Source organism: Coregonus lavaretus (assembly GCF_964263955.1).
Source record: "Coregonus lavaretus genome assembly, chromosome: 30".
Lineage (NCBI taxonomy): Eukaryota > Metazoa > Chordata > Actinopteri > Salmoniformes > Salmonidae > Coregonus > Coregonus lavaretus.
Window position 1 is genome coordinate 35,750,006 of NC_140017.1, and position 27,064 is coordinate 35,777,069.

A 27,064-nucleotide genomic window follows, 5' to 3' on the forward strand; every position below is an offset into this window, starting at 1 on the left:
ACACCATTTTTAGAAATGGTATCCACAAGTTCACCTGACTCTGGGAAAGTACATCAAGGGCTTAGTTACCAAAATCCCAAAGTATTCCTTTAAGAAAATAAAAAGAACAGGAAACAGAGGAATTTCAGTGAGCTTTATTTTTGAACAAAAAGTGTCATTTCTGATTTGAACCATCAGGACGTCCACAACCCAGAACCCTGTTTTCTTTTCTTTTTTTAAACACAAGCTTCACTGAGAAATAGCCAATTCAAAAAAATTAAACAATGCTTTTTTTCCACTTAAATTTGGTTTTGAATTTAACTACTCCAACTGATATAGTTACAAAAGAAAAGACGGTCAAAATGTAAGGGAATAGTTTCATGAAACAAGTTTTCTACCCAGAACCTTGCTTGTGGATATTCTGATCGTTTTAGTATCCTAACATAAGACCTCCCCTGGATCCCCCATCCCACCCCTGAAGTAAAACTGATACATCTATTCAGAGAGATCGCCATTGCATCCAAATTGCACCCTATTCCCTATATAGAGCACTACTTTAGACCAGAGCCCACAGGGACACCCATAGGGCTCTGGTCATAAGTAGTGAACTATATAGGGAATAGGGTGCTATTTGGGACTCAATTAAGGTCTCCTCTCCAACCCTCCCCGACAGGCTAGTGATCTTACAAGCCAACATTTCCAACAGTGTACAGCCCTGTCCAGAACCAAATCCCTGGCTGCCTCCTAGGTGTACATCTGACACAATGATTTAGATTGAAGTACTGTAGCAGTAGCCCATGTCAGACCTGCACCTGTGTAGAGGTAGCCTGGTCCCAGAGCTGTTGTTTCTGCCCTGGCCTACTCATCACGCCACAGACCGGAAACCAGGCTAGTGCCGAGGGGGTACGGGTTGATTCTGGAGGGGGCCGTGGTGTTGCACACGTCAAGGGAGGTGGAACAGACGCAGCAGGGCAGCTAGTAATAACCCTCCCACCCCCAACCCAAAATAAAACCCTTGAAGAACGAGACAATTTCATGGTATATGATTTATATCCAATTGAAATCAATCTAAAAAAAAAAGGGCAAGACGCTCCTCATCTCGTTCTTCAAGACCAGAAACCCCACCCCACTGGGAGGGACAGCCACAGCCAATCACAGAACAGTAATGTTAAAATGAGAGCGCGTCAGAGGCTGCTTCCCAAATAGCACCCCCATTCTCTATGTAGTGCACTACATTTCACCAGAGGCCCTATGGTTTGTGCACTACGTAGGAACAGCCAGGTGATAGGCTAGGGGACGGGGCTGTGTCTACCGCTGCCAGTGGGGCTGAAAACTAAATTAGAAAAACAGGCAGCTGCCAAAGTGCCTGTGGATTTGACCCCTGTTCTCTCGTCTACAGTCAGACATTTCATTTAACCCCCTTTTAATAACCCTTAAAAATCATCCCAAGGCTAGATGTGATTATTCTGGAGCTACAATAGACAGAGAAAACAGGGGTCACAGTCCTGACCAATGAGAAACCAGAATGGCATTGTTACTTCCTCCCACAACACTGTAGTTAAACAGATGGTTTGGACAACAAACAGCATGTAGATACACAAATCTATAGATCAACCATTTGGTAAATAGAATATTTCTCATTGGAACAGAACCAAAAACAGAAAGAGCATCTCACCATCTTGTATTTCTAAGGGATCCCCAAAGCAACCTTTACCAGCTAACCACAACCTAGTGGACAGACTGTTCAGAGATTGTTCTGGGGGAAAGTTTATACAAATGACAATACCAAGAGCTATAACAACCCCCCCCCCCCCCTCCTCCCAATCCCACCCTCCTCCCCAATCCCACCCTCTTCCCAATCCCACCCTCCTCCCACCCCAGGGCCAGAAGACACCCCTAGATGGAGTGGCATAAAGCTCTATTATTCTCCCCGAGCCCATGACGTGGCCCTACAACATCAGAAATCCTTCAAGGCTTTCTGAGCCCTAGCTAGGCCCAGACAGGGATCTTCACCAAACTCTGGCGCAAAGAGGGCAATAACTTTTAATACACCCCTCCCAAAACTGCAAGTCTATTATCCTCCCAGCCACAACAATTAAACACACTAAGGACGTCTTCTGTCCATCAGGCTGGTTTCAGTGCAGTGAGTCAGTGTTGGCCTGTTACCCGACTGTCACCATAATAACAAAAAGTCAAGACTACACTGAAATGCAGCCCATCCACACTACTGAAGGAGTTTACGGTTTCTAGTTCTCCAGCTGACTCGTGTGATGCACTGAAACACCTTTTCCTGCTACATTTGGGGTCTGATGGTTTTGTTCAGATAGATCAAGTTGCTTTGTAAGGTTAGAAAGCTAAAAAGTACAATTGTTCCAATCCCTGCGGCTATAGTGACGTCCCAGTGCCCAAGGCTTCATACAACGGACCAACAGCTAAAGAGTAGATTAGATCCCCCATTCATATACATCTCCCCGTAGCCAATTTGAGCTGCACTGCAGCAAGTAGCTTAAACTACATGATAGAATATTACATTTACCTTTTATAATAATAACAACAGTCACTCTCTTTGCAGGGATTGTGGGGAGTGGCTTGTTGAGTCAGTCCAACAAGGAAAGGCTGGTGATCAAACTAACGCGGTACGCCGCAGTGGTCGGTATAACCACCTGTCTTAGAGGGACGTCTGGTCAAACACACTAACGCGGTACGCTGCAGTGGTCGGTATAACCACCTGTCTTAGAGGGACGTCTGGTCAAACACACTAACGCGGTACGCCGCAGTGGTCGGTATAACCACCTGTCTTAGAGGGACGTCTGGTCAAACACACTAACGCGGTACGCCGCTGTGGCCGGTATAACCACCTGTCTTAGAGGGACGTCTGGTCAAACACCAAGGAAAATAGAGGGATATTATTTAAACAACCTAAACGAAAAGTACAGGTCTGAACAATTTGCATTGATTATCACATTTCTAGGGGGAAAACTGTAGTTTAATCCGTGCTTGGCTAAAGCATCATGCACACAGTGTGATGATTAAATGGGTGTAGCCTACATCCAGACTGGATGAACACTGACCTGCTCTTCTAAAAATCAGAAATCCACTCACTAATAGGCCATCGTTGCAGCTCATTCAGTCGAGGGGTTTTGTCGGGTAAAGGAAATGAAAAACAGCTCCTCCAGTGCTGACCAAGATCCAAAACCTAAAAGATGCTTCATCTCACAGCACCATCCTCAACATATCAACCAGCCTTTTAAACTTGTTTTAAAACAATCTTTTAAAAATGAAACAAAGTATATACAGAGTGTACAGTGTGCCAGATGGTTTAGCGGTGCCACATCCAGGACAATAAAGTGTATCGACCAACTGACCATCCAGAGGAACGTGAAACTGCAACGGGACAACACCCATTTCTTCTCCTTTGCTTCGTACGGTAGGTAGGTAAGTCCTCCGGAACAGGAAGGAATCCTGGAGACTCCAGGAGGGTGGAGCTACTCCACGTTCGATTGGCTGCCCAGAGTTCTAGAATAGATCAGTTCTTAGTGTTCTGATTGTGAAGTTTGAGGAGGAGGAAAGTCGGGGCCTTGAGGAGCTAGTCTACACTCTGGAACAAGAGAATACACGGCCAGACAGACAAGTCTCTGAATGCCTTTAATAAGAGCCACTAAACATCCTGCTCCTTCATCCAGGGGGGGGTCTCCACCTTGGTTTTATCTTCATATAGTAGTCAATATTCTGGTGCACTGCAGCCAAGCCAGCAGCAGAACATGCATCATCCACCCATAGAAAAATGGCCTAAGACTTGATGCCTTAATGCAATGTGTCTTATCGAACATCAGAAGTGGTAGGATGGGTGTTGATTCAAAAGTGTGGAAGATAAACTGATGTTAAGTGATGAGTAACACCGTGGATGGATGTTTCCACAGAGACTAGACGGAGTAGAACGGGTTATTACTTCAGAACAAGTTCAGCTGCTTGTTAAAGGCACTTCATACAAAGAGCTAAAAACAAAAGGTTGAAATAAAAAAGAGGTGGAGAAATTAGGTGCTGGGCTGGCTGGGATGAGGTAGGTAGGTAGGTAGAGGGGGTAAGGTTGTTAGGGAGGGGGTAAGGTTGTTAGGGAGGGGGTAAGGTAGGTAGAAAGGTAGGGGGTAGGTAGGTAGGGGTAGGTAGGTGGTAGGTAGGTAGGGGTAGGTAGGTGGTAGGTAGGTAGGGGTAGGTAGGTAGGGGTAGGTAGGTAGGTAGGGGTAGGTAGGTGGTAGGTAGGGGTAGGTAGGTAGGGGGTAGGGGTAGGTAGGTAGGGGGTAGGTAGGTAGGGGGTAGGGGTAGGTAGGTAGGGGGTAGGGGTAGGTAGGTAGGTGGTAGGTAGGTAGGGGGTAGGGGTAGGTAGGTAGGGGGTAGGGGTAGGTAGGTAGGGGGTAGGGGTAGGTAGGTAGGGGGTAGGTAGGTAGGGGGTAGGGGTAGGTAGGTAGGTAGGTAGGGGGTAGGGGTAGGTAGGTAGGGGGTAGGGGTAGGTAGGTAGGGGTAGGTAGGTAGGGGGTAGGGGTAGGTAGGTAGGGGGTAGGGGTAGGTAGGTAGGTGGTAGGTAGGTAGGGGTAGGTAGGTAGGGGGTAGGTAGGTGGTAGGTAGGTAGGGGTAGGTAGGTAGGGGGTAGGTAGGTAGGGGGTAGGTAGGTGGTAGGGGTAGGTAGGGGGTAGGTAGGTAGGGGGTAGGTAGGGGTAGGTAGGTGGTAGGGGTAGGTAGGTAGGGGGTAGGTAGGTAGGTAGGGGGTAGGTAGGTGTAGGTAGGTGGTAGGTAGGGGGTAGGGGTAGGTAGGTGGTAGGTAGGTAGGTGCTGTGCTGGCTGGCAGTGCACAGGGTAGCTTGGAGCAGGAGAAGATTTAAATCATCACGTCCATCTCCATGGATAGATGGTGTTCTACGTGTTCCCTGCCTTCCTCCTCCCAGTGCTGTAGTAGTCAGTAGTCGTAGTCTTCAGGGCATCGCGGTGCAGCAGAGAGAAGACCCTACAACAGGGACATCATGAGTTCCTCTCTAGGTTTGTTGTCCCTCATAGATCGTACACTTTTCCATGAGGTGGCACCCAAAAACAGGAAGGAAGACCGACAGACAGGAAGCTAGATATCCAAAAAAAAGTCCAGGAGACAGAAGGGAGGCGGAAACATCAAACGGGAGGGGTGAAGGGGACAGACGGGGGGGTTGGGGTCTCATCTGATCTGCAGAGGAGAGAAACAGTAACGTTGTTGTGTTTAGTTTGGACTAGTCAAACAAACGTACACTCAAAACATTTAACCAAGCCATTTCTCCTCCTGCTTTTAGTTAGTACAACCAATTCAACTCAAACCCATGAACAGGTTAAGCAGCTCAGACTTTACTTTGTAAGCATTCCTCATAAAATATATTTCAACCTCAAAAAGAACTTGTCCAGTTAAATAAATACTGGTCATATCCAAACAGTGCTTCCCCCTCCGCAGTGCTTGCGGGTTTAAAACTATATATTTTTTTGAAGGACATTCTGAAAACTATTGATGTCAAAATGGCTTTATTAAATCCATTTGATTGAAGAGACCGTGCCATTGTTTAAACCATCTCACCTGCTCCTCCTCACAGCTTGCCCTCCTCTCCATCCTCGGTGTGGTACTCTGCAACGTACAGGCTCTTGTCTATGCTGCCGGGGATGGGCCTGATCTCTGTTCCCAGCTGCTCCTCGATGCCCTTCAGATTGAAGCGGTCGTCGTATGTGATCAGGTTGATGGCCAGACCCAGGTGGCCAAAACGACCTGAGCGGGGAGAGGTCAAGGTTCAAACTGATGAAACCTCTTCAATGACATTTGAACCCACCAAATTATTGAACCCACCAAGTCCTGCTTGAGGAAAGGCAGTTGTTCTCACCAGATCTGCCGATGCGATGCAGGTACGTCTCCCCCAGCTTGGGGAAGTCAAAGTTGATCACCACGTTCACAGCCTGAATGTCGATACCTCTTGTGAAGAGGTCTGTGCAGACCAGATTCCGGCAGAGGCTGTTTCTGAAGTCGTGGAACACTCTGTTACGGTGCTCCTGTAAAGACAGACAGACAGACTAGTGGTTCCTGTAAAGACAGACAGACAAGCAGACTAGTGGTTCCTGTAAAGACAGAGACAAGCAGACTAGTGGTTCCTGTAAAGACAGAGACAAGCAGACTAGTGGTTCCTGTAAAGACAGACAGACAAGCAGACTAGTGGTTCCTGTAAAGACAGAGACAAGCAGACTAGTGGCTCCTGTAAAGACAGACAGACAAGCAGACTAGTGGCTCCTGTAAAGACAGAGACAAGCAGACTAGTGGTTCCTGTAAAGACAGAGACAAGCAGACTAGTGGTTCCTGTAAAGACAGAGACAAGCAGACTAGTGGTTCCTGTAAAGACAGAGACAAGCAGACTAGTGGTTCCTGTAAAGACAGAGACAAGCAGACTAGTGGTTCCTGTAAAGACAGACAGACAAGCAGACTAGTGGTTCCTGTAAAGACAGACAGACAAGCAGACTAGTGGTTCCTGTAAAGACAGACAGACAAGCAGACTAGTGGTTCCTGTAAAGACAGAGACAAGCAGACTAGTGGTTCCTGTAAAGACAGAGACAAGCAGACTAGTGGTTCCTGTAAAGACAGAGACAAGCAGACTAGTGGTTCCTGTAAAGACAGAGACAAGCAGACTAGTGGTTCCTGTAAAGACAGACAGACAAGCAGACTAGTGGTTCCTGTAAAGACAGACAGACAAGCAGACTAGTGGTTCCTGTAAAGACACAGACAAGCAGACTAGTGGTTCCTGTAAAGACAGACAGACAAGCAGACTAGTGGTTCCTGTAAAGACAGAGACAAGCAGACTAGTGGTTCCTGTAAAGACAGACAGACAAGCAGACTAGTGGTTCCTGTAAAGACAGACAGACAAGCAGACTAGTGGTTCCTGTAAAGACACAGACAAGCAGACTAGTGGTTCCTGTAAAGACAGACAAGCAGACTAGTGGTTCCTGTAAAGACAGAGACAAGCAGACTAGTGGTTCCTGTAAAGACAGAGACAAGCAGACTAGTGGTTCCTGTAAAGACACAGACAAGCAGACTAGTGGTTCCTGTAAAGACAGACAAGCAGACTAGTGGTTCCTGTAAAGACAGAGACAAGCAGACTAGTGGTTCCTGTAAAGACACAGACAAGCAGACTAGTGGTTCCTGTAAAGACACAGACAAGCAGACTAGTGGTTCCTGTAAAGACACAGACAAGCAGACTAGTGGTTCCTGTAAAGACAGACAAGCAGACTAGTGGTTCCTGTAAAGACAGAGACAAGCAGACTAGTGGCTCCTGTAAAGACAGACAGACAAGCAGACTAGTGGTTCCTGTAAAGACAGAGACAAGCAGACTAGTGGTTCCTGTAAAGACAGAGACAAGCAGACTAGTGGTTCCTGTAAAGACAGAGACAAGCAGACTAGTGGTTCCTGTAAAGACAGAGACAAGCAGACTAGTGGTTCCTGTAAAGACAGACAGACAAGCAGACTAGTGGTTCCTGTAAAGACAGACAGACAAGCAGACTAGTGGTTCCTGTAAAGACAGAGACAAGCAGACTAGTGGTTCCTGTAAAGACAGAGACAAGCAGACTAGTGGTTCCTGTAAAGACAGAGACAAGCAGACTAGTGGTTCCTGTAAAGACAGACAGACAAGCAGACTAGTGGTTCCTGTAAAGACAGAGACAAGCAGACTAGTGGTTCCTGTAAAGACAGACAAGCAGACTAGTGGTTCCTGTAAAGACAGACAGACAAGCAGACTAGTGGTTCCTGTAAAGACAGACAGACAAGCAGACTAGTGGTTCCTGTAAAGACAGAGACAAGCAGACTAGTGGTTCCTGTAAAGACAGAGACAAGCAGACTAGTGGTTCCTGTAAAGACACAGACAAGCAGACTAGTGGTTCCTGTAAAGACAGACAGACAAGCAGACTAGTGGTTCCTGTAAAGACAGAGACAAGCAGACTAGTGGTTCCTGTAAAGACAGAGACAAGCAGACTAGTGGTTCCTGTAAAGACAGACAGACAAGCAGACTAGTGGTTCCTGTAAAGACAGACAGACAAGCAGACTAGTGGTTTTCAGAGTAACTCAACCACGGTCATGTTGGGTAGGCACAAAACACAATGAAAGACCGGTACCATCTAAACTTGTTCAAAGAAAGGCTTGTTCTCCAGGGTGTTGTCTTAATAAAAAACCATACCAACACAAACCCTGGTCAACAGAAGGACTGGGCACTAGACTGACCCTGGTCAACAGAAAGACTGGGCCCTGGTCAACAGAAGGACTGGGCCCTGGTCAACAGAAGGACTGGGCACTAGACTGACCCTGGTCAACAGAAGGACTGGGCACTAGACTGACCCTGGTCAACAGAAAGACTGGGCCCTGGTCAACAGAAAGACTGGGCCCTGGTCAACAGAAAGACTGGGCCCTGGTCTGACCATGGTCAACAGAAAGACTGGGCCCTGGTCTGACCCTGGTCAACAGAAAGACTGGGCCCTGATCTGACCCTGGCCAACAGAAGGACTGGGCCCTGATCTGACCCTGGCCAACAGAAGGACTGGGCCCTGATCTGACCCTGGCCAACAGAAGGACTGGGCCCTGATCTGACCCTGGCCAACAGAAGGACTGGGCCCTGATCTGACCCTGGCCAACAGAAGGACTGGGCCCTGATCTGACCCTGGCCAACAGAAGGACTGGGCCCTGATCTGACCCTGGCCAACAGAAGGACTGGGCCCTGATCTGAACCATCTCATCTGCCCTGAGCATAAACCAAAGGTCAACAAGCAGACGCATACATCTGGTCAACAGCTAGGGGGCATCCCAAATGGCACCCTTTCCCTAAATAGTGCACTCCCCATAGGGCTCTGGTCAAAATTAGTGCCCTATATAGGGTCCCATTTGGGAGGCATGCAAGGCATAGTCAGCTGCAGCAGAGACACACTAGGACCTGGGCTGACCTGTCTCATCTTGGCATGGATGTAGAAACACGAGTAGCCCAGCTGGGAGATCTTCTTGGCCAGCAGCTCCACCCTCTGAGACGAGTTACAGAAGATTATAGACTGGTTGATCTGGAGCTGCATGGAGAGAGAGGGAAACAAGAGAATAATTGAATAGACATACATAGTATATACACAGTATAGTAGATAGATACATAGTATATACACAGTGCTTTCAGAAAGTATTCATACCCCTTGAATTTTTCCACATTGTGTTAAAGCCTGAATTTAAAATGGATTAAATTGAGATGCACACAAACTGACACCATTTTATTTGAGTCAAAAACAACTATATCGAAGGAAAAACAACTATATATCGAAGGAGTGCCTTTGATTTCACAGCCTTCACAGTAGCAGTTCAGCGCAAGACAACCGTTAGACCCAACGTGTTTCTACGCATGAGCTTGGCTTGCCAACATCACCATGACGTCGCCTACAAGCAGTGGTGTAAACTACTTGTTTGGGGGCATCTGTACTTCACTATTTATATTTTTGACAACTTTTACTTTACTACATTCCTAAAGAAAAGAAAACTTTTTAACTACATACATTTTCCCTGACACCAAAAAGCACTCATTACATTTTCAATGCTTAGCAGGACAGGAAAATGGTCCAATTCACATACTTATCAAGAGAACATCCCTGATCATCCCTACTGCCTCTAAATCGGGCAGACTCACTAAGCACATGCTTTGTAAATGATGTCTGAGTGTTGGAGCGTGCCCCTGGCTATCCGTAAATAAATAAACTAGAAAATGGTGCCGTCTGGCATGCTTAATTTAAGGAATTTGAAATGATTTAAACTTGTACTTTTGATACTTAAGTATATGTTAGCAATTACATTTACTTTACGGAAAGTATTCAAACCATAACTTTTCCCACATTTTCTTACAGCCTTAATTCTAAAATGGATTAAATGAAATGTTTTCCTCAATATACACACACACACACACACACACACACACACACACAATACCCCATAATGACAAAGCAAAAACAGGTTACAGTCCCCTGTAGTCCAGTTGGTAGAGCATGGCGCTTGCAACGCCAGGGTTGTGGGTTCGTTTCCCACGGGAGGCCAGTATGAAAATGTATGCACTCACTAACTATATATGTCGCTCTGGATAAGAGCGTCTGCTAAATGACTAAAATGTAAAATGTTTAGAAATGTTTGCAAATGTATTACAAATTTAAAAAACTAAAATAGCTATTTCTTCACATTATGAGCGCAGCAATATGCACACGGCAGCAGGCTATAAGCGAGAATGTTCCATTAGCGGAAAACACCATTATCAAAAGTGACCACAAATGCAACTATGCATGTAATGCTTTTATTATAAAGGTGCATTTAATGGTGAAAACCATCTTCCCCAAACTTGAAACTCACCCGCTGCTTATGTATGCTAGTTAGGCTCTACAACCCTTGTAAAGCGGATTAATGTGCATAATTTTAAAGAAGTTATTTGGCCACAGTTGTGATACAAACCTTATCAAAACATATAGGCCTATGGGCTAGGCTACATGAGGTGTGCGACTATGATTAGAAAAAGTCGCAAATAAAAGGCATGGTTTCTTAGCGATAATATTAGCCTATCACTTTTGAATGATATATTGTCACCCATCAGACTATTCTTGATTTAATCTTCTCTTTACATGTGACTCGTTTCAGGAAACTAGGCATATGTCACCCGTCACTACTTCACAGGAGAGACATTTGAACGTAACCTTTATTTTTATTTTTATCAAAATGCTTTAAATTACGAGCCTAGTTGGTTTAGCCATGGAAAAAAACAGCAACCTTCGCGCTAGCCATGATTGGCTGAGATAATGAGTGGGCTGGACATGCCGAGAGATGAGTTCGGATTGGTCTGCCATGTAGCGCGCTTCTGTCTATAACATGAGCTGGTCAGTATGTGTAGGTAATCCTTTCTAACGCTGCTTTTTTGAAAGATATCACGCAATAGAATTGCAAACGTGTTGCTCTCCACTTTCTGGAGGACAGAGTTTTGAAAATCAGTGGAATTAGAGTATGATAGCTAAGGAGATGGTAGAAAATTCTGGCGTTTGACAGCAAATACGCAGAAGGAGTCAAAGAGAACATACAGAAGGCTGTTGTATAAAATACCAGTCTACGGATCTTCAAACTAAGGGCAACCATGGCATCAGTGACAGAGGGAGAGAAGTGTCCATCCATGTATACGGGTAAGATAGTCTAGCTAGCTACAATTTCAGAATAATTTAGTCAGAAAGTCGTTTTCATTGCAAGTTCAAGCGTACTGTTAGCTAGCTAGCTAACGTTAGCTGGCTCGCTAACTAACAGTGTATGATCTGGGAAGTAATATTATTCATATCTCAGAGCCATTTGCATTGCTAGTTATAGCATAATGTTAGCTAGCTAGCTAACATTGAACCTGGTTGTTAGCTACCTGCAGATTGATGCAGGGTAGTAACGTTATGAGTTGGGATTATGGTTCATTGTTTAGCTAGCTAGCTACATGTCTAAACAAAGTAATCCACTATGCTAGTAACTATTTCAATAGAATGTTTATGACGTCACTGCAACAACTGTCGAGGGGGGGGGGGGGGGGGGGGGGGGGGGACAGTGTCAGTCGGCTCAACCAGGACACACACACAAAAATAGGATGAACAGAGTCAGTTCCACTGGTACATGTTATTGATGGGTACCTACCCTGGAGAAGAGTGTTCAGACAGTGGACCTTCTGTCTCTTTGTAACATAGGGGTTAGGGCACTAGGGGTTAGGGGCCGTTGACGGGCTAGGGGCCGTTGACGGGCTAGGGTTAATGTGTTGAGAAAGTGGATCTTTGCTCTGTAATGTAGACGTAATACCGGGTGACTCCCTTCAGGGTACTAGGGGTTAGGGAACCAGGGGTTAGGGAACTAGGGGTTAGGGAACTAGTACTCACCCTGGAGAAGAGTGTGTTGAGACAGTGGACCTTCTGTCTCTCTGTAACGTAGGCATAATACTGGGTGACTCCCTTCAGGGTCAGCTCCTCCATCAGGTTGATCTCATAGGGCTTGGACAGGTGGGAGTTCTGACACACAGGGAACGAGAAGACAGCGTCACATCACACAGACTGTTATGAGGGTGATCATCAAGAGCCAACTATGTTGTTGTTGTTTGTAAACAGTAAGACCTCCCGCTGTATATGTTGCAGTCCACCATTAATATCTAAAACTAAGACAAAAATATCAAAAGCAAGACCTTGGAAAGTCCTTTAATATTCTATTACAGAGTCAAACGTCACCACTCAAGTGTTTTACTGCACATACAGCAGGGCTGTATAAATCAACACGGGGCCTTCATTGTTCACTGTGATCTAGGATAGTCAACCCCAATGGCCCCACTAATCAGATTCCAGAACGTACCATGAACTTCTGCACGCTGAGAGGGAAGGTAGCAGAGTAGAGCAGAATCTGTCTCTGCTTGGGCAGGTAGCTTAGCACCTCCTCCATCATCACTACAAAGTCCTGGGACAGCAGCTTGTCGGCCTGGGGACGGACAGAGACAAGGACATCATGGATCTACGGTTGAGTTGTAACTTCGCCCAACTACAGGTAAAGTAACCAGTAACAGCTGTGTAGGAGAATCCAAGACTAAACTAACTTAGTACATGGTAAACTAAACAAGACAACACCTCACCTCATCCAGAACCATCATCTGAACCTGATTGACTTTGGCCACACCCTTCTTAATGAGGTCCAGGATCCTCCCAGGGGTGGCAATCACAACGTGGACTAGAGACAAAAGACTATAATTATTAGAAAATAAATCACAAGGTGAACTACAAAGAATAATGCAATTGAAAAGCTAAGCCGAACATCACCGTACATTTGAGACTTGAGTCAAGATGACTTGTTCATTGAATAACACCAAAGTCATGTTTAAATCAAAACTGCCTCTTGGCCAAGTGATGTGTACCTGTCTCGTCGAGCCTCATGATGTCATCACGGAGGTTGGTGCCACCTGTGGTTGCCATGACTTTGACCCCTCCCATGTGTTTGCTGATCTGGATACAGATCTGGCTGACCTGCAACGCCAGTTCTCTGGTGGGAACGATGCCCATAGCTAGGGGAGGAGAGAACCACAGATTAGATCTATGTACAGCGCCTTCGGAAAGTATTCAGACCTCTTGACTTTCTTCCACATTTCGTTACGTTACAGCCTTATTCTAAAATTGATTAAATAAATACATCCTCAGCAATCTAAACACAATACCCCATAACGCAACTGGGTCCTGGACTTCCTGACGGGCCGTGCCGAGGTGGTGAAGGTAGGAATCAACATCTCTACTTTGTTGATCCTCAACACTGGGGCCCCACAAGTGTGCGTGCTCAGCCCCCTCCTGTACTCCCTGTTCACCCATGACTGCGTAGCCAAGCATGCCTCCAACTCAATCATCAAGTTTGCAGATGACAACAGTAATAGGCTTGATTACCAACAATGACAAGACAGCCTACAGGGAGGTGGTGAGGGCTCTGTGAGTGTGGTGCCAGGAAAATAACCTCTAACTGAACGTCAACAAAACAAAGGAGATGATCGTGGACTTCAGGAAACAGCAGAGGGAGCACCGCTCTATCCACATTGACGGGACCGCAGTGGAGAAGGTTGAACGCTTCAAGTTCCTTGGGGTACACATCACAGACAAACTGAACATTTTACAGTTACACAATTGAGAGCATCCTGTCGGGCTGTATCACCGCCTGGTATGGCAACTGCACCGCCCGCAACCGCAAGGCTCTCCAGAGGGTGGTGCGATATGCACAACGCATTACCGGGGGCAAACTACCCGCCCTCCAGGACACTTACAGCACCCGATGTCACAGGAAGGCCAAAAAGATAATCAAGGACATCAACCACCCAAGCCACTGCCTGTCATTCAGAAGCCGAGGTCAGTACAGGTGCAACAAAGCTGGGACCGAGACTGAAAAACCGCTTCTATCTCAAGGCCATCAGACTGTTAAACAGCCATCACTAGCACATTAGAGGCTGCTGACTATAGACAGACTAGAGATCACTGGCCACTTTAAAGAGGTTTACATATCTTGCATTACTCATCTAATATGTATATACTGTATTCTATACTATTCTACTGCATCTTAGTCCATGACGCTCTGACATCGCTCGTCCATATATGTACACTACCAGTCAAAAGTTTGGACACACCTTCAAAGTGGTAGGCATGTTGTGTAAATCAAATGACACAAACCCCCCAAAAATCCATTTTAATTCCAGGTTGTAAGGCAACAAAATAAGAAAAATGCCAACGGGGGTGAATACTTTCGCAAGCCACTGTACACTACAGGTCAAAGGTTTTAGAACACCTACTCATTCAAGGGTTTTTCTTTATGTTTACATTGTCGAATAATAGTGAAGACATCAAAACTATGAAATAACACATATGGAATAATGTAGTAACCAAAAAAGTGTTAAACAAATCCAAATCTATTTTATATTTGAGATTCTTCAAATAGCCACCCTTTGCCTTGACAGCTTTGCACACTCTTGGCATTCGCTCAACCAGCTTCATGAGGTAGTCACCTGGAATGCATTTCAATTAACAGGTGTGCCTTCTTAAAAGTTAATTTGTGCAATTTCTTTCCTTCTTAATGCGTTTCAGCCAATCAGTTGTGTTGTGACAAGGTAGGGGTGGTATACAGAAGATAGCCCTATTTGGTAAAAGACCAAGTCCATATTATGGCAAGAACAGCTCAAATAAGCAAAGAGAAACGACAGTCCATCATTAATTTAAGACATGGTCAGTCAATACGGAAAAATGCAAGAACTTTTAACGTTTCTTCAAGTGCAGTCAAAAACCATCAAGTACTATGATGAAACTGGCTCTCATGAGGAACGCCACAGGAAAGGAAGACCCAGAGTTACCTCTGCTGCAGAGGATAAGTTAGAGTTAGAAATTGTTAGATATTACTTGTTAGATATTACTGCACTGTCGGAGCTAGAAGCACAAGCATTTAGCTACACCCGCAATAACATGTTCTAAACACGTGTATGTGACCAACAAAATTTGATTTGATATGAATGACAAAGCAAAAACAAGTATTTAGACATTTTATACAAGTATTCAGACCCTTTACTCAGTACTTTGTTGAAGCACCTTTGGAATTGATTACAGCCTCAAGTCTTCTTGGGTATGACGCTACAAGCTTGGCACACCTTTATTTGGGGAGTTTCTCACATTGTCTGCAGATCCCCTCAAGCTATGTCAGGTTGGATGGGGAGCGTTGCTGCACAGCTATTTTCAGGTCTCTTCAGAGATGTTCGATAGGGTTCAAGTCCAGGCTCTGGCTGAGCCACTCAAGCACATTCAGAGACTTGTCCTGAAGCCACTCCTGCGTTGTCTTGGCTGTGTGCTTAGGGTTGTTGTCCTGTTGGAAGGTAAACCGTCGCCCCAGTCTGAGGTCCTGAGCTCTCTGGGGCAGGTTTTCATCAAGGATCTCTGTACCTTGCTCCGTTCATCTTTGCCTCGATCCTGGCTAGTCTCCCAGTCCCTGCCGCTGAAAAACATCCCCACAGCATGATGCTGCCACCACCATGCTTCACCGTAGGAATGGTGCCAGGTTTCCTCCAGACGTGACGCTTGGCATTTCAGGCCAGATAGTTCAATCTTGGTTTCATCAGACCAGAGAATCTTGTTTCTCGTGGTCTGAGAGTCCTTTAGGTGCCTTTTGGCACACTCCAAGCAGGCTGTCATATGCCTTTTACTGAGGAGTGGCTTCCGTCTGGCCACTACCATAAAGGCCTGATTGGTGGAGTGCCACAGAGATGGTTGTCCTTCTGGAAGGTTCTCCCATCTCTACAGAGGAACTCTGGAGCTCTGTCAGTGACCATTGGGCTCTTGGTCACCTCCCTGACCAAGGCCCTTCTCCCCCTACTGCTCAGTTTGGCCGGGCGGCCAGCTCTAGGAAGAGTCTTCGTGGTTCCAAATGTCTTCCATTTAACAATGATGGAGGCCACTGTGTTCTTGGGGACCTTCAATGCTGCAGAAATGTTTTGGTACCCTTCCCCAGATCTGTGCCTCGACACAATCCTGTCTCGGAGCTCTACGGACAATTCCTTCGGCCTCATGGCTTGGTTTTGCTCTGACATGCACTGTCAACTGTGGGACCTTATATAGACAGGTGTGTGCCTTTCCAAATCATGTCCAATCAATTGAATTTACCACAGGTGGACTCCAATCAAGTTGCAGAAACATCTCAAGGATGATCAATGGAAACAGGATGCACCGGAGCTCAATTTTGAGTCTCATAGCAAAAGGTTTGAATACTTAGGTAAATATGGCCTGTTTATTTTTAATACATTTGCAAAAATATCTAAACCTGTTTTTGCTTTGTCATTATGGGGTATTGTGTGTAGATTGAGGGAAAAACATTTTTAGAATAAGGCTGTAACCTAACAAAATGTGGAAAAAGTAAAGGGATCTTAATACTTTCCGAAGGGACTGTATTGTATCATACAGAGGCTAGCCTGCAGGCCTGCTCTCTGGTGGAACCACGTCCACAGCTGGACCACAGAACACAGATGGAAGTCAGGTTGGAGTAGGACATCAGACTATAAAGACGTCATATACTGACCAGCGTACTGTAGCACTTTCACAAAACACACTCCTAACAGGGCGAGCTCCCTGGTGGGCCCAGCACCCACACACAACAATGAAGGCAGGTTGGGAGCACTTTAAGAAATCAGCATTTTCAGTTCTACTGAGACCGAAAGCAAGGCAACGTAATGACTGACACCTGCATGGATCCAAGTGCGCAGAAGCGTCTTACTTCTGTTTAAAAACAAAAGCAAAATGGTCATAGGGTGAGATGTCCGGTCTCACCTTGTATGCAGTCCTTCTTCAGGTCAATGCGTTCCAGCAAGGGAATGAGGTAGGCTCCGCTCTTTCCTGTCCCGTTCTTGGCCCTGGCCAGAATGTCCCTCCCAGACAACGCTATGGGAATGCTCTCCTCCTGGAGAGGAAGGAAACACGTTAGTCTAGTTATCCCATCGAAACCCAGGGCCTTGAGGTCTGACTGACTCCCAAATGGCATCTCATTACCTATATTAGTGCCATGGTCAAAAGTATATATAAAATTAACATATATAACACAACTACATAGGGAATACGGTTCCATTGGAACGCCAACCTCTACACCTTGCTGGTGGTCATCCTTCCCCTTCATTCAGACCTCTAGTGAGACACCAGGTGACTGGAATCTCTTGGCCAATAAGTGTCATTCCATTCAAATCAACCAATGAACCACCAAGGAGAAAAGAAAAGTAGCAGCTTTGACCCCCCCTCCTGTGTAGTCTGACAACCGCACCAGGTAGCTGGGGCATTTCTCAGACGGAAAGCGCTAGGCAACACCAAGGTCGTGGGTTTAATTCCATCAGAGATCTAATACATACTTAGCTCCCAAACTCTAGGCAGCATTTTGCCTTCCTACAGTTCAGCCATTAGCGTCGCCCACGACTACCTCACGTGAACTACAATCCGGACACTGCGTTTTAACCTTTAGAAACAATCAATCATCGCTTGCAAAACATATGGCCTTTTAACTTTAAAATCAGCGAGAAAGAATACTTCAAATAAAAATATACTTAGTGTAGCAGTTCCAGATCCATCCAGATATGGGCGCCTCCATCCTAGAAACTATACTTCCTGAGTCACGCTTACACACCGGTATTAGGAGCCTGCTAGATATCTAATTAACATAGGCGGTCGCCTCTTGTCTTCCTGTAACATGGATATGGCCACATGGGACCACTAACCCTCAAGGCGTGTATCAATTTAGCCTTTTTTTTTTTTTTTTTTGCTGATATGAAAGATAAGGTCCTTATGCTTCCAAAACTGAACCAAAAGCAACACGTGTTAATGTTCACATTGAGCATCGGCGCTCTTAACAAAACTCCCCCCCCCCCCCATACAGAAGACGCCGTCGTCGTCCAATAACCCGTGTAATGAAACGGAACTGAGTCATGATCAAGGGCTAAAACATACTATGCATTCAGTGTACTGTAAGCAGCTGCTAAGTAGCATATTAGCTCTGGACGTACCTGTATTGGAGAGGGTTTCTCCCAGCCCATCTCAAAGATCCCCATCAGGAGCTCTCTCTTCAGGCAGTAGTCTTCAAACTCATTGCCTTTAGTTGCCGTTACGTCCTGTGGTACATCAGATCAACATTGAATCAACGTAACATTTGAGGCTTATAATGACGACTACTACCGCCCTAGTGTAGCAGAGATAAGACCCTGACTACTACCGCCCTAGTGTAGCAGAGATAAGACCCCGACTACTACTGCCCTAGTGTAGCAGAGATAAGACCCCGACTACTACCGCCCTAGTGTAGCAGAGATAAGACCCTGACTACTACCGCCCTAGTGTAGCAGAGATAAGACCCTGACTACTACCGCCCTAGTGTAGCAGAGATAAGACCCTGACTACTACTGCCCTAGTATAGCAGAGATAAGACCCTGACTACTACTGCCCTAGTATAGCAGAGATAAGACCCCGACTACTACCGCCCTAGTGTAGCAGAGATAAGACCCCGACTACTACCGCCCTAGTGTAGCAGAGATAAGACCCTGACTACTACCGCCCTAGTGTAGCAGAGATAAGACCCTGACTACTACCGCCCTAGTGTAGCAGAGATTATATTATTATTATTATTATTATTATAAGACCCTGACTACTACCGCCCAAGTGTAGCAGAGATAAGACCCTGACTACTACCACCCTAGTGTAGCAGAGATTATATTATTATTATTATAAGACCCTGACTACTACTGCCCTAGTGTAGCAGAGATAAGACCCTGACTACTACCGCCCTAGTGTAGCAGAGATAAGACCCTGACTACTACCACCCTAGTGTAGCAGAGATTATATTATTATTATTATTATTATAAGACCCTGACTACTACCGCCCTAGTGTAGCAGAGATAAGACCCTGACTACTACCGCCCTAGTGTAGCAGAGATAAGACCCTGACTACTACTGCCCTAGTGTAGCAGAGATAAGACCCTGACTACTACCACCCTAGTGTAGCAGAGATTATATTATTATTATTATTATTATAAGACCCTGACTACTACCGCCCTAGTGTAGCAGAGATAAGACCCTGACTACTACCACCCTAGTGTAGCAGAGATTATATTATTATTATTATTATTATTATAAGACCCTGACTACTACCGCCCTAGTGTAGCAGAGATAAGACCCTGACTACTACTGCCCTAGTGTAGCAGAGATAAGACCCTGACTACTACCACCCTAGTGTAGCAGAGATAAGACCCTGACTACTACTGCCCTAGTGTAGCAGAGATAAGACCCTGACTACTACCGCCCTAGTGTAGCAGAGATAAGACCCTGACTACTACCACCCTAGTGTAGCAGAGATTATATTATTATTATTATTATTATTATTATAAGACCCTGACTACTACCGCCCTAGTGTAGCAGAGATAAGACCCTGACTACTACCACCCTAGTGTAGCAGAGATTATATTATTATTATTATAAGACCCTGACTACTACCGCCCTAGTGTAGCAGAGATAAGACCCTGACTACTACCACCCTAGTGTAGCAGAGATAAGACCCTGACTACTACTGCCCTAGTGTAGCAGAGATAAGACCCTGACTACTACTGCCCTAGTGTAGCAGAGATAAGACCCTGACTACTACCGCCCTAGTGTAGCAGAGATTATATTATTATAAGACCCTGACTACTACTGCCCTAGTGTAGCAGAGATAAGACCCTGACTACTACCGCCCTAGTGTAGCAGAGATAAGACCCTGACTACTACCACCCTAGTGTAGCAGAGATAAGACCCTGACTACTACCGCCCTAGTGTAGCAGAGATAAGACCCTGACTACTACCGCCCTAGTGTAGCAGAGATAAGACCCCGACTACTACTGCCCTAGTGTAGCAGAGATAAGACCCCGACTACTACCGCCCTAGTGTAGCAGAGATAAGACCCTGACTACTACCGCCCTAGTGTAGCAGAGATAAGACCCTGACTACTACCGCCCTAGTGTAGCAGAGATAAGACCCTGACTACTACCGCCCTAGTGTAGCAGAGATAAGACCCTGACTACTACTGCCCTAGTATAGCAGAGATAAGACCCCGACTACTACCGCCCTAGTGTAGCAGAGATAAGACCCTGACTACTACTGCCGTAGTGTAGCAGAGATAAGACCCTGACTACTACCGCCCTAGTGTAGCAGAGATTATATTATTATTATTATAAGACCCTGACTACTACCGCCCTAGTGTAGCAGAGATAAGACCCTGACTACTACCACCCTAGTGTAGCAGAGATTATATTATTATTATTATTATTATAAGACCCTGACTACTACCGCCCTAGTGTAGCAGAGATAAGACCCTGACTACTACTGCCCTAGTGTAGCAGAGATAAGACCCTGACTACTACTGCCCTAGTGTAGCAGAGATAAGACCCTGACTACTACCGCCCTAGTGTAGCAGAGATTATATTATTATTATTATTATTATTATAAGACCCTGACTACTACCGCCCTAGTGTAGCAGAGATAAGACCCTGACTACTACCGCCCTAGTGTAGCAGAGATAAGACCCTGACTACTACCGCCCTAGTGTAGCAGAGATAAGACCCTGACTACTACTGCCCTAGTATAGCAGAGATAAGACCCCGACTACTACCGCCCTAGTGTAGCAGAGATAAGACCCTGACTACTACCGCCCTAGTGTAGCAGAGATAAGACCCTGACTACTACCACCCTAGTGTAGCAGAGATTATATTATTATTATTATTATAAGACCCTGACTACTACCGCCCTAGTGTAGCAGAGATAAGACCCTGACTACTACCACCCTAGTGTAGCAGAGATTATATTATTATTATTATTATAAGACCCTGACTACTACCGCCCTAGTGTAGCAGAGATAAGACCCTGACTACTACCGCCCTAGTGTAGCAGAGATTATATTATTATTATTATTATAATAAGACCCTGACTACTACCGCCCTAGTGTAGCAGAGATAAGACCCTGACTACTACCGCCCTAGTGTAGCAGAGATTATATTATTATTATTATTATTATTATTATAAGACCCTGACTACTACCGCCCTAGTGTAGCAGAGATAAGACCCTGACTACTACCGCCCTAGTGTAGCAGAGATAAGACCCTGACTACTACCGCCCTAGTGTAGCAGAGATAAGACCCTGACTACTACCGCCCTAGTGTAGCAGAGATAAGACCCTGACTACTACCGCCCTAGTGTAGCAGAGATAAGACCCTGACTACTACTGTCCTAGTGTAGCAGAGATAAGACCCTGACTACTACTGCCCTAGTGTAGCAGAGATAAGACCCTGACTACTACCGCCCTAGTGTAGCAGAGATTATATTATTATTATTATAAGACCCTGACTACTACTGCCCTAGTGTAGCAGAGATAAGACCCTGACTACTACCGCCCTAGTGTAGCAGAGATAAGACCCTGACTACTACCGCCCTAGTGTAGCAGAGATAAGACCCTGACTACTACCGCCCTAGTGTAGCAGAGATAAGACCCTGACTACTACCGCCCTAGTGTAGCAGAGATAAGACCCTGACTACTACCGCCCTAGTGTAGCAGAGATAAGACCCTGACTACTACCGCCCTAGTGTAGCAGAGATTATATTATTATTATAAGAACCTGACTACTATCGCCCTAGTGTAGCAGAGATAAGACCCTGACTACTACCGCCCTAGTGTAGCAGAGATAAGACCCTGACTACTACCGCCCTAGTGTAGCAGAGATTATATTATTATTATTATTATAATAAGACCCTGACTACTACCGCCCTAGTGTAGCAGAGATAAGACCCTGACTACTACCGCCCTAGTGTAGCAGAGATTATATTATTATTATTATTATTATTATTATTATTATTATAAGACCCTGACTACTACCGCCCTAGTGTAGCAGAGATAAGACCCTGACTACTACCGCCCTAGTGTAGCAGAGATAAGACCCTGACTACTACCGCCCTAGTGTAGCAGAGATAAGACCCTGACTACTACCGCCCTAGTGTAGCAGAGATAAGACCCTGACTACTACCGCCCTAGTGTAGCAGAGATAAGACCCTGACTACTACCGCCCTAGTGTAGCAGAGATAAGACCCTGACTACTACCGCCCTAGTGTAGCAGAGATAAGACCCTGACTACTACCGCCCTAGTGTAGCAGAGATAAGACCCTGACTACTACCGCCCTAGTGTAGCAGAGATAAGACCCTGACTACTACCGCCCTAGTGTAGCAGAGATAAGACCCTGACTACTACTGCCCTAGTGTAGCAGAGATAAGACCCTGACTACTACTGCCCTAGTGTAGCAGAGATAAGACCCTGACTACTACTGCCCTAGTGTAGCAGAGATAAGACCCTGACTACTACTGCCCTAGTGTAGCAGAGATAAGACCCTGACTACTACCGCCCTAGTGTAGCAGAGATAAGACCCTGACTACTACTGCCCTAGTGTAGCAGAGATAAGACCCTGACTACTACCGCCCTAGTGTAGCAGAGATAAGACCCTGACTACTACTGCCCTAGTGTAGCAGAGATAAGACCCTGACTACTACCGCCCTAGTGTAGCAGAGATAAGACCCTGTCAGAGGCAGGTTCAGGGAGGCAGCGCAAAATGCTAAGCTAGCACACTGACGCCCTTTACACTAGATAACATCAGTACCTACAACAGTTGAAACTACATCTGATTCAAAGGGGAACATGTCCTTACCGAAGTTCTCATCCTCATGTCTTTTGGAGGGAGCGTCAAATTCTTCTTCCAGTCATCTCCAGCCCTGTGGAAAAAGATGAGTTGAGTTATGAGTACACTCCCAAAAGAGAATGCTTGAGAGCCACTGGGTCGCTGTAAATGAACTAGGACTCACTTGATGACAGTGTTGGCTGTGGGGGTAACTTTAGCCAGCTGGGTGCTGCTAGGCCCAGTGCCGTTGTTGATTGTGCTGGAGGCCTGCTTCATCTGGCCGGGCTGCTGTGTCTGATGACCCCCTCCTGCAGGCTTCACCACCGGTCCTCGGAGCTGGCCATTCTGGTTGGACAGGCCCAGTATCACTGGGTTCTGGGTACTGGCGGTACTCATGGCTAGGGCTAGTCAATTATCCTTTCCACAAAGGGTGTGATACAGTTCTTATTCTGACTGTGGTGGGGAGGGGGGAAATAAAGTTATCCAAAGCAAATGTAATTAGATACAAACAATTGTCTCCTCTCCTGTTCCTCAATAGTATTGTTCTTTGTGGAACATCAAAAATGTCAACAAAATGAGTCTGATACAGCAAGCAAAAAAAATAATAACTCAGGTGTATTCCTGTCACACTGCCGCTTGGCGTAGCATAGGTAGAGCGCCTTATGTCAGAGGATGCATGGTCACACTGTCTTAAATCCTTCCCTCCCCAGAACTCTTCACCCTGAGGTAGAGAACACACGGCAGTCAGTGTTTAGCCACGTTATCATGGAACAAATCATTGTTCATGCAAAAAATAAACAGTTTAAAAAAAAACAAGTCGTGAGGTAGCTAGCTAGTTATCAAATTCAGTTCACAGCGGTGCACTTGAAGGTGTTCTAGCTAGTCAGTTAACGTAGCCAACTAACGCGTTACAACTAGTACTAGTTGCTAGTTTGTAAGCTAGCCCTACGGTTTAGCCAGCTACAAGTCAACTAGGAGTTGTGCGTTTAGTAACTAGTCTCACTAACGTTAGCTAATTGCTGCATGCATTTATTTAAACCGTACACATACAGACCCCAAAATGTTGTCAAAACGTGGTTCACCATTAACGCGTTAGTTAGAGCTAGTATCTAACTAACTAGCTACCGGTTAGCAGACTTTGGCTAACTAGCTAGCTAACGTTAACTGGGGAGTTTTTCCTAACCACCGTGCTTCTACAACTGCATTACTTGCGGTTTGGTGTTTAAGGCTGGGTTTCGTTTCGGTATAAACATTTTGTGACATCTGCTGATGTAAAAAAGGCCTTTATAAATACATTTGATTGATTTGATTGATAACTAGCTACCTAGCGGCGTGGCAACAACAAAACAATATGTATTTATGCCAGGTGGATATTTAGAGGAAAATCAACATAAATATCACATTTGGAAACAAACTGATAAAAGTTTTAAACAAACGTCGCGTTCACGACGTAGCTACCCAAGTTAGTTAGCGAACTAATGTTAGCTAGCTAGCTATCTAGCGAAGGTTAAGACCAGAACGGACGCCACGAACACAAAATATTGGAAAAATAAAGATACGCCCGGCCGCCAAAACACCCCAAATAGAAATTCTGGTCGGTACATGTACATGAGGTAAAATGTAGTCTACAAAGAGAGGATTAAGTGAAGAGTTACCGCGGATTGTTGGTTTTTTGCCTTGTCTGCTGCCAGCTGTTCTTTGTAAAGCTACGGTTGGGTCTAAACAGAAAGCCCAAGATGGCCTCCCCTCCTATTTCAGCCCTCCCACTGCCCGTCACCATCACCTGATTCATCACCTGGAAAACCCATGTCTTTATTACACATGCAAAGATGTAGACGTACACAGCACAATAACTATTATTCGCATTCTTCACAATATTCAGCAAGCTAAATACTTCCCAGTATCACAGCCTAGCTGTCCCTTTCTTCAGATGTAGTTGAAGCTGCATGCCTGTAACAGGTGTTTTCGTTTGTCCTCTGCCACGCATATGCACCTCACAAGTAAAATGCACTTCTGCTATTTTATTTAAATTTCAAATCTATATGTGAATCAAAGAACATGCATGCATGATAAGTCATGATGAATTGCTCATGGTTCAAGGGATATAAAACCCAAATCCAAGGAAATCTAAATTGTGCAAATTCTAGACATTGTTTAAACACTGTAATTGGGTGATTCTTTAACTATGGTACTTTTCTTGTCCCTGGATGAAATAATAAAAACTAAAAAACATTTCTTCTTTTTTGTTTTTGTCATACTTACTCCACCCTAAGGGGAACTTATAAAAAATGTATCATGGCTCAATCATTCTTTTTATTATATAATATGAGGCCTTTTATGCATGGTTTTTACTGTTTTCCCTCTGTCCCTAAGCCAGACTTTGTATCTTCAACCTCGCTTAATTCTAAATTAAATATTTAAATAATGTAGATTTCAAGTACAAATGATAAAATACCATTTATTTCAATTCTACATATTATATATTGTAATACATATTCACATTTTCCTATATTTTTCATAAATAGAACCCTTGTCCCTTGGGGTCACTGTCATTTCCACCACACTGTACAAAATAGAATCCTGGGATCAGTGTTTTGGGTTTGTATATTTAGTAACCATAGCAACAGAAACTCCACAGTGGAACACATGGCTGGATGAAATGGTGTCCTCTACAGGGGGTAATGAAAAGAAGAAAAATCAAGGTAAATATGAGTAAAACTGAGAGTATGTTTATTGGTCGTCATTTCCAAACAGCTCATATTTCACATGGACGTAAAAATAACTGGATACATTTAATTTAATAATGTGTAATTTGTGTATATTTAATGCTAACTCTAAAACTAATATTAGCAGGCTAACATAGCATGAGATTTTAGAGGGAAAGTGGGGAAATGTCATTTCCACCACAGTCATTTCCACCACGGTGTTCATTGTGGTGGTAAAGACAGGTTGTGGTGGAAATGACATTGTTCGTGCTAAACAGCAAATTATTTGGGCTATAATACTGATACTAAATTCAAAAACAGTTTTAACAATATTACAATATTGTTGGTAAATAAGAGAACAATAGATAAGTAGGTTTGACATGATGTCTTGGCTCTTTCTTTAAGATGGCAAGCAATACCACAGCACAGAGGTCAAGATCATACAGAGAAAGAATAAAATCAGATCCACTTAAATATGCAGAGTCCCTCAAGAAGGACAGAGAAAGATACCTGAAGAAAAAGCAACAAGGTGTTGTTAAATCTGTGACAGAAATGCCGAAAAGAGAACAACGAAAAATGAGAAGACAGTGGCGAATTTCTCAACGAAACAGACGTAGGAAATGGAAAATGGTCTCAGCAGTGAATAGTTTCATGGCACATACAACACCACCACCATCACCAGACAACATGAGTGTTAATGCAGAAGACATCCCTGAAACACCTCAGCTGTGTGAGCCTACACCAGAGAGAACTCCACAGAGGAAAAGAGGGAGAAAAAAGGTTGCGAAGGCAAAAGCAAAGGTGTACAGAGATCTTAATGACATTAAACAAAAGCTTGAGGATGCCCTCAGAAAAGTTGAAAAATACAAAAAAATAAGTAATCGACTGAAGAAGAACCTGGGGATCCTAGAGTCACCTAAAATGAAAACAAAGCAACAGATGCAGCAAGAAAGCAAGCAATTAAAGAAGACACTCCTATTCCATAACACCATTATGTCAGAAATAAGAAAAAAGTATCAGAATGTTGACAATCGTAAAGCTCGGCAACTGATCTCCAAACTTGTGGCTGGCAAGATCTTAAAAAAATACCGCCTGGTCACCATGGCCAAGAAGGAGTTTGGATTCTCTACAAAACTAATCAGGACAAACATGACAAGGGCCGACAAACTCAAATACACCCGCAAAACACAACGAAACAGAGTCAGCCAAGAAGTGAAGGAAAAGATAACAAAGTTTTTAGAACGCGACGATAACAGTAGGGCCACTACTGGAAAGAAAGAGACAATTACAAAGATGAAAAATAAAATGCAAAAGCACTTCCTGGTGGATTCTATGCAGACACTGCACCTGAAGTTTAGACACGAGAATCCCGAAGTCAGACTCTCCTATGCAGAGTTTTGCAAAAAGCGACCCTTTTGGATTGTTAAACCAACGATCAAAGACAGAGACACATGTCTGTGTAAGCTACACTCAAACATACAGTTCATGGCAAACAAACTGTTCTTTCACAAAGTCATTAAAACGTCCAAAGTCACCGATCTCATGTATTCAGTTACATGCAAAAATGTGACAAAAGAATGCATGTACAGGGAGTGTCTGGATTGTAAAGACCATGA

General features: G+C 44.8%; 1 protein-coding gene across 1 annotated transcript; it reads right to left on the reverse strand.

Annotated features, from left to right (window-relative positions):
- Positions 1-4,801: 4,801 nt before the first annotated feature.
- On the reverse strand, positions 4,802-23,215 carry ddx6 (DEAD (Asp-Glu-Ala-Asp) box helicase 6). Its single transcript, XM_084148609.1, has 12 exons — positions 22,928-23,215; positions 22,774-22,837; positions 18,069-18,173; positions 16,852-16,981; positions 12,933-13,079; positions 12,654-12,748; positions 12,380-12,502; positions 11,917-12,045; positions 8,953-9,069; positions 5,865-6,030; positions 5,567-5,752; positions 4,802-5,188 (listed from the first exon to the last, which is right to left on the reverse strand). The coding sequence occupies exons 1-11, from the start codon at positions 23,137-23,139 to the stop codon at positions 5,577-5,579; spliced, it is 1,464 nt and encodes a 487-aa protein (XP_084004735.1). The 5' UTR covers positions 23,140-23,215; the 3' UTR covers positions 4,802-5,188; positions 5,567-5,576.
- Positions 23,216-27,064: the final 3,849 nt, after the last annotated feature.

Coding starts and splice junctions, on each gene's coding strand:
- ddx6 (XM_084148609.1), bottom strand. CDS start 23,139: ATGAGTACCGCCAGTACCCAGAACCCAGTGATACTGGGCCTGTCCAAC. Junction 13,080..16,851: donor GAAGAAGGACTGCATACAAG/GTGAGACCGGAC, acceptor CTCCTCCCCTAG/CTATGGGCATCGTTCCCACC. Junction 12,046..12,379: donor TCAGCGTGCAGAAGTTCATG/GTACGTTCTGGA, acceptor CCTGTGTGTCAG/AACTCCCACCTGTCCAAGCC.